Here is a 15,542-nt window from a genome sequence, read left to right on the forward strand (position 1 = left end):
CTATACTCGAACGAAATGAATGAGATGCTTAGCGAATGAAAATGGGATGAAAGAGAATGAAATTGTAGGTCGAGCCAGACAGGATGAATTTGCAAAATGAAATCTTACGTGGAATCAAGCGGACACGGTGTTCTAGGCTTATCACTCGAATGGCGTTAAAATTTGAAACTGACTGTACCTCTGTTTCCGCTGAGTGAAGTTCGCTGACTGCTTCCGTGATCTCTTATATCCTCAGGAGTGTATGCGTGTTGAAGTCGTTGGAAAGTTGGTGATGCTAGAAGAGAAGCCCATATCAAACAGCTCCGTTGTAAAGAAAATTAAGAAACGCTTACGGATAGGCTTCGCTGAATGGTAGTCATGGTTCAAACTCCTGTTCTCCTCGGTAGAGAATCCTGAAATTCCTGGTAATAAGTCAGTTTTGGGGTGATAGAAGTCAGTTTGGTGTGCAAAACTTGAGGATGAGATAGGTAAAGAGTACATAACACTGTATTGAAGGCAGCATACCACAAATCTGGGATGGTAGGATTTCAGGTGGAGTATCCGTATACGGGGTCGTAGATTATGGAGACCGGGGTGGATTCGCTCATCTCTCCCTGAATCACTGCAAGCAGCCGGCCCCTGAATGCTGTTTCGTACGATGCCTTTTATGGCAGCGCGCCACCCTTGCACGCGTAGCGTCCCTTACTGCCTATAGGAGCAGTCCGAATTGATTTTCGACGAATCGCAGGGCGGAGGCGGCACAAGAGGTGGGGCGCTACAATAGATGGCGTCGTACAAAACAGCATTCTGGAGGCTGCTGTTTGCAGTGATGCAGGGAGCGGAACCACCTCGGTCTCCATAATCTATGACCCCGAATACGGATACTCCACTTGAAATCCGTACCACCCAGATTCGTGGTATGCTGCCTCTAAGATGGAAATGAATGAAAGTGGGGGAATGTGCTTCCAAAGGTCGTCCAGTCCTGCACAAAAAGCTGGACGTCGCATGGCGTGAGGTCAGCATGACTATAGCGCGGCTATATACTACAGCGCCCTACCGCGAGAACTCCTTACCAACCTTGCGGTCAGCATGGGAGCACGTTACAGAGCATAGTTTGCCGTCCGTGGTGATCACCCTATTAAGAACCATGTCCCGTGTTTTATGATGTCCTGGGACCCTTATAAATTATATAAATCGCGGTGACTTCAGTGTAATTCTTTTCTTTGAATAAAAGTATCATTTTTTTTTCATCTCATTGCGTATTTCTTTCAGTTACCTTCCGTACCATACTGTAGCAGTTCCTTCTATGTATGGTCCAAGTTTTCTGGCACTGAGACATCCAGCGAAATTTACTTTCGTCCTTAATTTTTGCACACCAGTCTATTTATTCAAGAAAAATCTGCGCTTACTTTGCTTCTCATCTAATTCACGGATGATTTGATGCTTTGAGTTGAGTTCTCTATTTATTTTGACATCATAGTCCTTCTCCTTTACGACATCGTCATAGTCAGCGTTAACCAGCTTTGCATGCACGATTTCGGAACTGTAGTATGGGGTTTGTTTCCCTGAATCAAGATCTTTTTACTGTATTTCATTTCCACGTACCTGTTGTATTCTTTTTCTGATTTTTCACTATGTATCTAACGTATTTAGTGTTTTCCATTTTCTCCTTGTCACATCTCTTTTGGCACGCATTGAAGCACGCACGTAATAAACAAACAAACAAATAAACAAGACAAATGTGCGACTTCAAGGTGTTCTAAGCACGGAGGCGTGGATTCACGCCTATTACAACTCACGCGTTGCCAGCTCTTCTTTTTTCCTCTGGAATGGAATATTTTGGTGGATTTCCAGGGACGCGTTCACCGTATTGTCGATAAGAGCTCTGTTTTGCTCCTTATTGATGTTATAGTTGATATCGCTTGTCACATCGCTTCCTTGCTTTGTTGGAACTGAAATTCTGGAAATTTGTTCCTTTTTTAATGGGCACCTCACGTGGAGCTCAGATTATCCCTTGCCCATATTTTTAGTGCTGAGGATTCTGGGACTTAGAACAGAACGTGTCAGGTGCAAGTGTTGTAGAAGTAAAAATAAACAAAAATAATAACAATAATAACAATAAACTAACCAATAAATAATTAAGAAAAATAGAAGGTCAATCAATAATTCGGATTTGTGAACTAGAATTACCCTAATAAGTTCACAGTTGAATTCAATAATAAATGTGATGCAACAATGTAGTACATAATAATACAGAAAATTATAAATATATGAAAAATAAGCGTTGAATTTATTGAATTAAGTTATTAAATTTTAACTTATTAAATTTATTTAATATTCTGTTACCGAGAAGCTTGTTTAGAACAACTACAGTAATAACTAGTAATTCTACAGTAATAGTTACAGTAATGCTTTGTAATGATGACAGTAACTATTAGCGCTATACCTTGAGGAATATCCTTGATTTCTGCATAGATGTTCTCATCGTCTATGTAATGGGGCCGTTTTGACAGCTCAGTCTCTGCGTAATGAAGTTCTTCAACGTGATGTCTGGGAGTAAATACAGTAAGTTGATACGGTACAGTACAGTAAAACTAAGTACACATGAAAATTTCGAAGATGCACTATAACTCATCACGTACCGTTCCTCTGGTACTTCCTCGTAAATAGGAGGAGAGACAGCAAGTGGACGTTGTACGGGTTCGGAGAGAACGATAGCACCATGAGCATGGTGGACCTTTAAAGTCCGGAAGTATACAATGATTTAGTCTTTTTTAAATGCAGCGTATCATAAAATTGACGTGGTATGGAAACCCCAGGAAAAATGAAAATTCGGATTCTAGATTACGAAACGTGCATGGCTCTCCTGATATTCCCCTAATCGTTCTGGAAAAGCAGCGTGAAAGATGGCGTTCTCTCCCACGAAATTAGTCGCAAAGCGCCGCCTTGCGCACGCGCCGCGTCCACGAGCGAGCGGTCGAAGATCAATGAAGTCTTCTCACCAGCCTATCCAAATAAAACGAACGAATAGGCTGCTCAGAATAGGAGCGAAGCGTGTAAAAGGGACGTGTTCTAACGTACTTCGTAGGTAGAAACGAAATTCCCACGCCGTTTTTTGATGACGACGAGAAATAATTGAGCGCTGCAACGCTTGTCTATACAACCTGAATCCACAAATTGCATCTACAACCCCGAGATGAGGACTCCTGAGGGTTTGGTACCTCTTTAAATTCGTGAAAAGAGCTTTAAAAGATTAGGATAGTTAGACTTTCACACCAAAACAAAATTTGAATTTTTACTTTCATGCATGGATTTTTCACTATTTATACGTTGCTGGGACGTAATTGTATGGACCTCTGAGATGCCTGGATGAAAAAAAAATCGAAAGGTTTTTCGCTGACTCTGTTTTAGCTGAAATTCCTGATATTGACTATTTTTGAGGAAGAAAAGTCAAGTTGGAGAGAGCTGTGGTCAATGTTAACGGTGACTGATAGGATTTTTTTAAGAATGAGAATTTTTTCATGAATTGTTTCTTGAATAAACATGAGGCCGTTTATAGAGAGTAGAACCAAACTCAAGCTCTACAAAAAACATACGTTTACCTGATTTTGATCATAAACGGCGTCATAAATGTTTTTCGGATCAGCAGCAACAGAGTCGTAAACCACCTCCTTAGGAGAATTCCCCTTAAAATCCTTTTTTTTTCATAGGCCTGATTTTATTTGTAGAAATACTAGAACTGGCCATCTGTCACGAGATGAGGACTCACCTTCAGCCAAGCTTTATTTTCATATTTATCGATTTCTTCCTGTAGAACACGATGAGTGCAGTGAACGTCATGGAGCAGTAATTCTGCTTCTCTATTTCGGTTATGGGTCTCATCCGGCTCTGATAGGTGAGGTGGAGGGACCAAATCGACGTAAATGTTTAGATGCGTTTCCTCCAGTTCAGCAGTAGGAGCAAGCGTTTCGACCTGAACATGGTGGAGAATTTAAAAAAAATATTTTAACACAATGACGTAGCCTCATAAAATTGCAAAAAAAAATTGTAACCCGGTCAGAACAACATGAGGCTCGGTGCGTTTGCGTAAGCGACTGCGCTCGAAGCGGTGCGGTGTAGGGCGGCGGTTAGGATGCGGTGGGACCCTTGCTGGTACCGCTCATCGTTTTCGCAGTTTACGATGGTGCCACCCCGTTCCCATCCGCTACCAAAACCGCGCCGCTTCGAGAGCAACCGCATACGCAACTGCACCGCTTCAAGCGCAACCGCATACGCAACCGCACCGCGACTCACGTCATTTTGTCCTTAATGTATATGGCTGCCATAAAAACTCAGTGAATCCCAGATAGAATTCCCATCCAAAGCTGTACTGATTCACAAAAGTTGAAAAATCGATGTAGGTCAGGAGTGATCAGATTTGAGGACTAATTATCTTCCACTAATTATGATGTTGTCAAAAATAACAAGAAGTTGGACGTATTTGAAAGCCGAGAAATGCATCACAATTGTGTTTACACTCCTTTTGTTCTTTTTTTTTAAAATTTTTTCGACCAAATGCTTTTAATCTCTCTTCGCAAAAAAGAATCCCATGTGAGTTCATAAAAAATGAATCGGAAACTGAATTGACGGCTACAGCTGAGAAAGGATCCACATATGTCGGGAATGTTTCGGAAAAAATTATTCTTTTTTCCAGAAATTCTGGAAAGAAAACTAAAAGATATAACGTCGAGTGATGCTGGTTCTGACGTGAGAGGTGATAGCAAAATTGAAATGCTGGACACATTGAAATTTTTCGGATAATTTCGAATAAAATGGAATGAATGAAAAGCTGAACGACGGATCTACGACCGTTCCATATAACGAGGGGAAGAGACGCAGGGATGGGTCAACAAACGTTTATGGGCTATCGTTCACATGTAATGGGCAATAGGCGGCCGAAAAATCGTGTTCTATGCCCCTTTGTGGCAGCATGGATCAGTTCCGGATCCTTCTAGGAAATCATTCTGGATCGTTTGTTCCCGGCCACCGTGAATGCAATAATTTGTACTTGGTGATCGCACTGTGTTCTTTCTTTCGTCTTTCTAATTTCGTGTTTTTTCACTAGTGATTTCCAGAGCTAGTAACTAAAAAAAAGGGAGCGATCGATCAATGGGAGATCAACATCGATGAGCGGTTTGTAAAATTATGAGGAGGATTGATCGTGACTAGCCAAAAGTTAAGTTTTTAGTTATAGATATCGACTGCTGGAAGATTTTAAGAGTTGAAAAAAAACGGTTTTGAGGATTTTCCCTCTGTTTTTTACTCTGTTTTTTTTCCAAATTTTTGAAATAACTTCGTGACCTACTGCTATGGACAATACATTATTACTCTCCATTTGATATGAAGAAAATTCAACTGTTTTTATCGTCGTTAACGGATACGATACTCACTTCGTACGGATACTTATCATTCGGTAAAAGTGTGGATTCTGACATAGAATCCGGCGACCGTGGAGCAACAAGTGTTTCGCTGTCGGATAATTCGCCACCGCTCTTGTTTCCTTCAACTCCTTTCTCTCGCAGTTGATTTGCGGTCTTCGCTTCCTCCCTGTACTCTTTCTCCACCACTGTCGAGGATGTCGTATCGGTTGCGTATGGATCATAACGATGTTCGCCACTATTCAGTGTTGTTGACATTCTTTCACTGTCAGATCCGCCAATCACACTGTGAGTATTTCTCTGAACAGTTCAATGTTACCTAATGACGGTTTTAACTGTTTTTTAAAAGATATAGATCACAAAATCGACTATTTTGGGATATTTACACGAACAGGTAGGGATAGTGGTGTAGTCCACGTTAATTCTCTTTAGGTACCCAGAAAATGGAGGATATAGCCCAGTTGGAAAGAGATTCCGTTGGTAACTGTACGATCGATCGATAGTTCGAATTCGCCCTAGTGCTAACCAAACCCTTCATCGCCTCGGAGTCAATTAATTAGTACCAAACTTGTTTGGGAGGATAAAAACACTGTTTTGACGCATTGGTTTGACCTCGCAAGCAATTGTAAGGTTGCATTAGAGTTCGAAAACCTCAAACGCTACTGAAACTGAACCTTTTTGTGATCTCGCCTTCTTCACAATCAATCAATCGAACAACTTGCAATACAATGCTGACTTCATCGTTTCCGCTATCCAATCAATAAAACTCAGATAACCTTCTGTAGCAGAAGAATGACCTCTCAATCCACCACACTATGTGCTATGAAAAACCAACCTTGCTATGTAAAGCTTAGGTGGAATTCTAGTAAGCTATTCTTCCTCTTATTTCTATTTTATCGCATAGCTATGGGTGTTTTCAAATAAATAAATGAATGAAATAAGTAGCAGAAGCTCGCTTTCTCGCACAATCGCGTACGTGTTGCGAATTGTCTTCGTTCCATTACCCGTAATAAGTTGCATCGTTGGGAAAAACACCCTCAGATGTTTCACTCGCTTCAGACACTCTTTTTCTCCAGATTATTAAGAAAAAAACGGATCACCCTCATACTCGTTGACCATACTCCTACTCCTACCTATTCTTACAGAGATCCCAATACGTAGAATTTCCTGAAACGGTGCTTTCAAAAAATGTTTCGTCCAAAGGCAATTTGTGTTTTCTGAACAATGGTCATCAAAAGATCAAGATCATCAGAAGTGCTACGAAAATCTTGTAACCTTCTTCTTAGGCTGCGGATGCAACAACAAGTAAAATATTTTGAGTGCATCTGACTTTAAAAATTTGAAAATAGTCTCTACTCAAAATTAGAACAACTTAGAGGGGTCAATACAGTAAAGTAACTCAGTTTTTCAAATAATTGGCCGATGTGACCTACTTCGGAAGTTTTTTGGTCCGAGAACATGTTCGAATAAGCGCTGGAGGGTGACCGTATCTGAGAGGCTTCGATAGAGTCTGGGACGGTTGAGAGGCGGTCAAGCGTGGAGGGTGTGGACGAGGATATTGTGGTTCTTATTCTGTCTTCTGTCTGAAGCATAGGGTTTAGATCAGGCTCATCGTATACCAGGTGAGTTGTTTCATTCGCAGAGTCACTGCGATAGTCTCCGATTGAATGATGACTGAAATTAAATGGTTCCTCGCGGATATCTTTTTGATATTCCAGAGAGTGTAAGGATGAATATTGTTTATCATTCATTTTCTCGCCGCCGCTTCCGGTTTCGCGGTGATCGTAGGAGGAAGAGGCAAGATGATCCATGCTTGAAGATTCATGTAATCCTGTATTGGGTAAAATAGAGGAATGTTTTGTGAAATCATACGCGCCGGTTCGGTCAGAGACGCTTTCCCATTGCCTGGGCTCATTACTGCCACCATAATCTACAAAATTAGATGACCACCATTCATTTGTTGTGAATCGCTTCTCGCTTACATCTCGCTGGTGATCGGAAACGGTGGTGCTTGGTCTGTACGGCTCATGATGTTCGTCTATACGCACCGCATCAGTTCGGCTCAAATCCACTTCTGATAAGCTCAACGGGCTATCGATACTCGGTGTCTCCAAATGTTGTTTTCGCCATTCAGACAAATCATGAGCGGAACGACTTAGGGTTGAATTGAAGAAAACTCGTCCGTAATCCTCAATGTAGTCGTGAAGGAAATGATACGGTGACTGATACAGTAACGCGCTGCTCGGTTTTCTCCCAAAAAACATATCGACTTGATCCGCAACATTGAATGATAAATCTCGTATGTTATCGAATCCGTAAAGATGTTCTCCCATTCGGAATGTTGCTCCTCTTTGTGGGACTCCATTGGAAACCTGAAAAATAAGGGAAGTTGTGAACATCCAAGAGATATTTCTTAGGAAAATAAGGAAATATAAGGATATAAAAATAAGAAACAAGAAATTGTACAGAAATTTCTTTAATATTTCTTTAAATAGTTTAGAGTGTTTAGAGGGGATTAACTCTATTCAGATGGAATTTCTCTCTCCTTTTTCTCCTTTCTCCTCCTCATTCCTCTCTTTTAAATACAGCGTTCGGAGAAATTTAGAGTTCTGGAGGTAATTTCACACTTTTCACTAACAAGAGGGACTCCAGACGTAGGAAGCAACGGGAAGAGGAAAGAATATTTCATTCCTTTAAATTAAAGTACTAGAAGTGAATGAGGTCTCATTTTTACGGACGAGGTTACTTTTTACGGTCGCAAGGACGACGGAATGAAACGTAGCGTAGAACAGTTACATTCCGTCACCGTTGCGGCTCAAAAGTATTATTTTAGTGATTTTATTACTAGTATCCAGCGTCAAGCATATGCACAGCAAAATATGTTCTTAGCAGATCTTTTTATCCAAAGCGAGTTTCCAATATTTCTTAAAAAAACCGGTTATAAAATATAACTATCCTTGCAACTTTTTTTTCTCCCCGCTTCAAAAAATTAATCTCGTCCTCACTTAGTAACGTACGTATCAAACTCCATAAAATAGGAACTAGTAGAAAGCAGGAAATTACAGTACAACACCTACAGTACATACAGTGCTTATGGCTAATAACTACAGGATAGTAAATAAATTAAGAAACTAGAAGTGCCTGAGGCCTCATTTTGACGGACGTAGCCTTGGCTGAATGGGACTCTCCGCATCTGTGAGATAAGTTTCGAAAAGAATAGTTTTGTAAATTTTTTCACTATATCGCAAATGTCATTCTGTACAGAAAAATTACTGTAAAATCGAAATTAATTTTTTTTTCACTTTATCTCAAGTATCCTTTTTCTGGAAAAAAAGTACTCTAAAATAAAGTCTGCTTTCAATCGAATCATGTGATTCTCGATTTTCTGAGGCGGTGAATCTGCTGGTATCGGAATTTGTGTATTGTATATAATTAATAATTGTAATTAATTTTAATTAATATAATACTAATTAAGATAATTTGTATATATACGTTTCAGATAGTAAAAATTCTGCTCCACTCAATTTTTTCAGAGATGACCCTGTATTTTTTACTATACCATGTAGACACATATAATTTTCATGTTCTATTTATATTTCTTATATCCATATATTATCTATATTTATATTATTTATGTTTTTATTTATATTTTCGTCTAGTTTTTATTTATTTTCAGTCAACAGCCAGAACAGGCACCTGTAGATGAACATCGCGAACATGTTCCCAATCTCGCTTGTCACGTGGAAGTTTCCTGGCCAACTGTGCACATTCTTCCAAATCATTCTTAATCAGCTCTCTTAGGGGACTCTCTTCCACGGTTTCAATGAATTCGATCCTTGTGGTGATTCCACTGAAAGATATTGATAGTAAGGGACAGGAAAATGAGCAAAAAAGAAAAGAAAGAAAAAGTGGAAAAAATCCCCGAACTCCGGTCCTAGTAAAGTTTGTAATTTTTTTTTGTTTTTTATTCGTAAGATTCTCTGACTCGGACAACGTGTGTTCTACTTTTTATCGTTCTTTTCTGGTGCACCATTGGTGTATGTGAATAAATAAATAAATAAATAAATAAATAAACTCAGCAACTTACTCGGTACTATCAGACAACGTTACTTTCGGTTCACTACGATCCTGTTTTTGTAGCGATGGTGGTGACGATTTCTGGAATTTTCTGGTGATGTACAGTTCGTGGTGGCCTTACCTACTCATGTAACTGTACATGAATCAACCGAGACAACAACAGAAGAACATACGGAACGATGGTATCGTTGTTCCATGAAGATTCTCGTAAGCGATTTGCTCCTGGGCACATCCGAAGGTCGATACTGCAATGGACAACAAAGAATATTCAAATTTTGAATTTAAATGTTCATCCAGGGCTTATCAGAGCAGATCCAGAAATAAATCCCGTGCTTGCGGTATCGCTTGCTTTATATAATCGAACCATGACAAAAGAAACCAGGTCATGTACCCATAAGAATTCTATGGATGAATTCTTTATGGATATTCATTGTGTAATCAATATTTTTGAGAAAAATAAATTTGTGTTGAATCAAGAAACGCGTATCTCTTGCAAAAATATATCTTATAACTCACACTACGAATTGAAACCGTTTCGTATTAAAAAAAATGACTTTGACTCAAAAAATCACTCTTTCTTTTCAAATTGCCGCAATCGCAAGAGTTCATGAATCTGCTCTTGTCGCTTTCCTGTAGATAAGCTTATCAATTCACTGTCAAATCGAGGATTTACACGATAATTCTTCCAAGCTTAAGAAACCGCGTGTGCCACACGATTATTCAAAGAAACTGATGAGTTTGCCTGTGATAGTCTCTTTAAAATTATTCTCACTCCAGATAGTCGAACATTGCTGAATGCAGCTAAATTTTCCTGGGATAAGGAGGTGAACGATTAACTGAATGACTTTAAGGAGGTCCAATTTCAAAATGAAATCAAATGAGCTTTTGTTGCTAACTAATAAACGAATTATAACTAATAATGAATAAAGGCAACTTAAATTTGAAATTTAAATATTTCCGAAATTGCAAACTTCCCATTTATTGCTTTCAAAATCTAGAAACTCCCCTGATCTGTGGTCAAAGATCGGTTGATTTATTATCTGAGCAAATTCATCTATCTATAAATCTATCCACTCCAATAATATGAATTATAATTATAAATATAATTAACGTACATAACTTCGATTTTAGATAGATAGATAGCACCGATTTTACTGAAGAAAGTGGATTTACAACAAAAGAAAATCACACGGAAGAACTTGGAAAACACAGATTCTTGGATTATTCTTTAAATTGAGTACAATTAAAGAAAACAGCCCAAGTTTACGCAGAGTCAACATCACAACTTTTATCACACCCTACAGTTCAGGAAAAGTTCAGTGTCTGGAAAAAAATAAACGTTCCACAGTACGTAGGGAAAGGCGAACTCATTTTTCAAGCAGCCTATCAAGGGGCATAATGGCTACCTACCTTAACTAATCCCCCTAATTATCCTCTTAATCGTAATTCTCTGCAGAAAAATCGTTGTACTCGAAGGTGAACCTCAAAATTCGTCTCAAAAATTTAAGAAAATGGAATTTTGTGTTGTTTATTATACGTCAATACGTCATTGGTTTCTATGTATAGCAATATGAGCGATCATCGCCCAGAGATCTGATCCTAAAAAAATGATCGGTTATACTTTTTTTCGATGATCATCAAACTCCAAAGTAAACCGGAAGCGACCTATTTTAGGGAAATTCCAGAATATTAGTATAAATTGCAAAAAAAAATTCTTTTTTTAGAGAGAGAGAGATAGGAGTAGTTCTGAAGAGATTTCTGGAATATAAAAATTACCAAAATAAAAAACAATGACTGAATATATATAAATAATACATAAATAAAAAAGATAAATATGAAAAATATAAGTAAATTATAAATATTAATATAAAATATGAACAAATATATATAAAAAATAAGATAATAAATATCAAAATTATAAAAATATTTAGGTTATCTCCTCATGTGGGTATTGGTCTTGCCCACGTTTTTTCTCATTATCTATTTGTTCTCACCTAAAATTACCTTTCAAGCGCTAATCGGAGTTTTACTCAGGAACGGTTTTTTTCTAAAGATTTTGGAACAAGCTGTGCTTTTGAGCTTCTACAAAAACTTCGAACATCGTGTTTGATCGGTTGCATCGATTCGATACGAGCATGAGGGAGAAATGCAAACATGCCGACATTACTGATAAGAAAGCCGTAAAGTGTGAATAAGGGGTCCTATACAAGGGGCTTGGAAGTTATTTCTTTTTCGAATACGCTCCATATTTTGGCGCCGCAGCAACGCGGAGTCGCGAAAATGCTGCGAACGTTTTGTGGAAGTTCAAAGAGACAGAAAAAAATCGAAGGATAAAGTCTCTGGCTTAGCAATCCACTCGGGATGCGCAAACGGATTTTACTGGAATTCATAATCGTTCAGTTTTTGGAACGTGGGTTGGCCTATACAACGTTAGAGAACGCGAGGCAGAAAATGTACGAAATAATCCACAAAAACTCACTCCATTGTAATATCTCGTCTTTCGAGCTACCGTAACCGCGTAGAGAAATCGTTTCACGTAAAGATCCTCGCCTTGTCGTAGTTCATGCTGAATTAAGGTGATCTCATGAAAAAAAATACTAGGAAGGTAAGGTTTACATAGAATTCTAGCCATAAATCTATCTTTTCCAGGATTCCTGGCACACAAACCTTATCATGATCCCATATCTGCTGTTGAATAGCGATACATTCGTTTTTCGCTTGAAGAAGGGCCGCTTCAAGTTCTCCCTTCGTTTCTTCCATTCACACCAGAACGATAAACGATGAGAACGAAACTAAACAGCGTACAGAAGACAATGAATGAAAAATAAAAAGAATGAAAAATTATTTCAAAAATTAAAACCAAGCTGAACGAAGAAGAGAAAAAACTATAGCTACTCACCCACAACCGTACTGACGTACTGATTTCAAGCGGCGGTGACTGTGCCGGTAAGGTGTGCTGCCTCTTATCAGGTGTGTGTGTATGTGTCTGTTGCTTCCACACATTATCGTCGAATCCTCCGGCTGGTTGGCCGGGCGGCTGAAAATGCCGCATTCCATCTGCGTGATGGTGTAGTTGTTGTCAAGGTTTTGACCCCCGTAGATTTTTTCTTTTCTTTTCAGGAAGGGGGAGCGGGGGAGTCAGGGATATGCGAAAGACAATGACTTACCATCAGTCCGGAACCCCATAAAAACTGGAACTTTTTCAGTTGGATGACTCACGAGTGTTGAAAAAAAGTACTTGTCATTACGTTTACGAAATAAAAGGAGGGCGGATAAAGCCTCCAAGGTATGAATCCGCTTGCGATGCGCCACCACGTTCACTTCAATTCAGAATCGTTTGAGGTTCACGAATGCGTATCAAGACTATTTAGTGACTTACGAGGGTCAGTCGCTGATCATATCAGTGCTTTTGTCCTCCCACACAAATGTGGTACTGATCCCAGCGAGATGAAAGGCTTGGTTGGCACTAGGGCGGCTTCGAACCATCAGTCTTCCGGCCATAGCGGTTCTCTTACCAATTGCGCTACGCCCGCTTGCGAGATATTGCCAGAAAATAGATATTTTCGTTGGGACGTTGATAAGTATCAAATATACTGTAAATGAATTGCAGATATTACTCGGGTGAATTCTGCTTACCAATTATTTACTATCTACATCAGTAGCTTACTCTCTAATATACATACAATATGTTTCGAACGGTTGCATAAAGTTTGTGAACCATTTTAATACATAGGGTTGAAATGTATTGCGTGGTTAAATTCCGATATTTTTGTTTACTTCCCTTGTAGGCACCGAAATGGTTAAAGTGTCTTGTATCATTGTATTGCCGAGTATCGTTCAGATATGTCGATTTGTGTTTCAGGGAATTTTTTTCCCAAATGGATAACGCAAAAAGTGCATTTGTGGTATGTTGTACTATACGAATTATTCGTTGCGTCTGCACAAAAAAACATCTCGGAAGTTTATTTGGATCGTGTCCCTGCGCTCTTGATAGTTAAAAAAATGGTTTGGGAAATTTCAAAATGGAGACCTCACTTTGAAAGATCAACCCCGCTTGGAACGGGCCACTGACATTGACATGACCGTATTGTGAGTATCTTAGTAAAAGAAAACCCAAGAATTAGCACTGAGGAGATTGTTGTGAGGTCGGAAGTTGTAAAAAACAATGGAGGCTTATCCTTGACTAATAAAACTGTATTCATTTTTGTATCGGAATTATATAACCATTTAAAATAATACATGTGTATTTGTTCTTTTCTTCATCGGCTGCATCTCTTAAAAAGATGTGAAATTTTCTCGTTGCAATCAGATTTTATTTGTATTATCATCCACACATACTTCTTAGTGACGTTTTTTATACGTCGATGTCGTTAGCCATGCATTTCTGTGTGAAAAATGAGAAAACTACAATTTAAGGTAGGGTTTTCATCTACAGCACGAGTCATCAGGTCCCTTACAAAGACTTTTGTGACTCATAGCTGAGGTACGTGATGGTCTACGGCGTTATCAGATCCAACAAATGAGGTAATCACCAGCTGATGTGTTGTTTTTTGAGTTTACCTATCGTTTGGATGGTTTTTGTAGGTTGATAAGGCGCTTAAGAGGCCAACTCGTTGATATCCCTGATTTCCAGGCTCTAACGAGGGTGATAACGCTGAAACGTTAGCTGTGAATAAAGAAAGATCAATAGCAATCTTGCACACAGTTCAAGAAAATCAGTAAAAAGTTCAAATGATTAATAATAATGTATCAATTAGAATTAAATAATCAGTTAACAATAATACAATATATAAATAAAAACAAAGATAAAAAATAAATAAATAATAAGAAAACAAATAAAATATAAAGATAAAAAAGTCACTGGCGTATCAATCCACTTGGGATGCGCTGGATTTTCTTATTTACTTATTTACTTATTTATTTATTTACTTATTTACATTTTTCGGAATTGGAACTGGAATTCGTAATAGTTGAGGTTTTGGAACGCGTATTGGCTTATACAATGACTTGCGGAGGCCAGCCGATTTGTCTTTATTTATCAATTATATTTTATTATTATAGAATAATAAAATATGATAAATAAATAAAGACAAATCAACAGCCCGCAGTTATCAACAGGAATCGTCCAGAGTTACCGTGACCATTGTTGTATCCCATTTTTTGCCCCTACTAATCATTTCAAGTAAAAATGCAGGTAGGACCTAGTAAAATAAGTCTTGTGACTTTCTGTAAGAAGATTTCGTCTTTCGTTTCAAATCCGCACATCCAGAAAAGTGAAATTTGCGCAAAATGTGTAACTGTATTGAGAATTGAACTTCAAGCACACACCTCTTGGTACGTAGACTGCATTTATTTGACCGGAAGCAATTTTGAATCCATACTCCAGAAGTATTTCCGGTTTGAGAAAATTTCTTTCATTTAGCGAACGATGATTTTTTCAGTGAAAGTAAGAAAATAAATGAACCATTACTGCTAGAATTTGCTTAAGAAGATGCTCGACCGTCAACTCTACGAAAAGAGATCAGAAATGAAATAAAATAAAGAAAATAAACACAAGTGATGATTCAGGACAAAAAAAATGACTGGTGATACCAATGGTAGATTTTAACTAGAACATATGTAACGAGCATCATATATGTTGTTCGTCTATGATTTATCGCAGGTAGGGACCTCATTAAAATCTTAAAAAAATTCCAAGCATCCAGAAAGATTATTAACGGCGCAATTCTATGAATTCTATGAACCGGCAGTCCGCTTACATCGTGCCTTTATGTACGGCTATCAAAACGAAATGCATATAAGTAAAATATATAAAAATAAATATAATAATAGAATATAATATATAAAACAAAATATACATCGAAACGAAAGCTAGAATAAAGATCAATAACAATCTTGATTTTGCTGAAGAAAAGTAATACAAAAGTAATATAAGTAATATAAAGTATACCATCCAGAAAGAACTACTCTTGTGCACTTATAAGAACTGAAGCGTCGAAACTGAGCAGAGCGTGGCATCAATCCATATATATGAGACATCTCCTTGATGTTCGTTTTCCAGAAAGTTGT

At 38.3% G+C, this 15,542-nt stretch overlaps 1 protein-coding gene across 3 annotated transcripts in view; it reads right to left on the reverse strand.

Annotated features, from left to right (window-relative positions):
* The window catches only part of RB195_000387 (uncharacterized protein), a gene marked incomplete at both ends in the record, with an annotated part of 54,535 nt that extends 42,010 nt beyond the window's left edge, over positions 1–12,525 (reverse strand). For 2 of the 3 annotated variants that reach the window (XM_064196699.1, XM_013446310.2), the window contains 17 exons: positions 179–274; positions 333–392; positions 1,389–1,544; positions 1,779–1,931; positions 2,426–2,529; positions 2,622–2,716; positions 3,582–3,665; positions 3,749–3,952; positions 5,409–5,696; positions 6,830–7,768; positions 9,093–9,246; positions 9,484–9,554; positions 9,647–9,718; positions 11,953–12,039; positions 12,141–12,190; positions 12,238–12,265; positions 12,373–12,525. In XM_064196699.1, the coding sequence (XP_064052577.1) occupies positions 179–274; positions 333–392; positions 1,389–1,544; positions 1,779–1,931; positions 2,426–2,529; positions 2,622–2,716; positions 3,582–3,665; positions 3,749–3,952; positions 5,409–5,696; positions 6,830–7,768; positions 9,093–9,246; positions 9,484–9,554; positions 9,647–9,718; positions 11,953–12,039; positions 12,141–12,190; positions 12,238–12,265; positions 12,373–12,525 (2,794 nt within the window). The other variant, XM_064196696.1, reaches the window with a different exon arrangement.
* Positions 12,526–15,542: the final 3,017 nt, after the last annotated feature.

The sequence above is a fragment of the Necator americanus genome, chromosome IV (assembly GCF_031761385.1).
Source record: "Necator americanus strain Aroian chromosome IV, whole genome shotgun sequence".
Classification (NCBI taxonomy): Eukaryota; Metazoa; Nematoda; class Chromadorea; order Rhabditida; family Ancylostomatidae; genus Necator; species Necator americanus.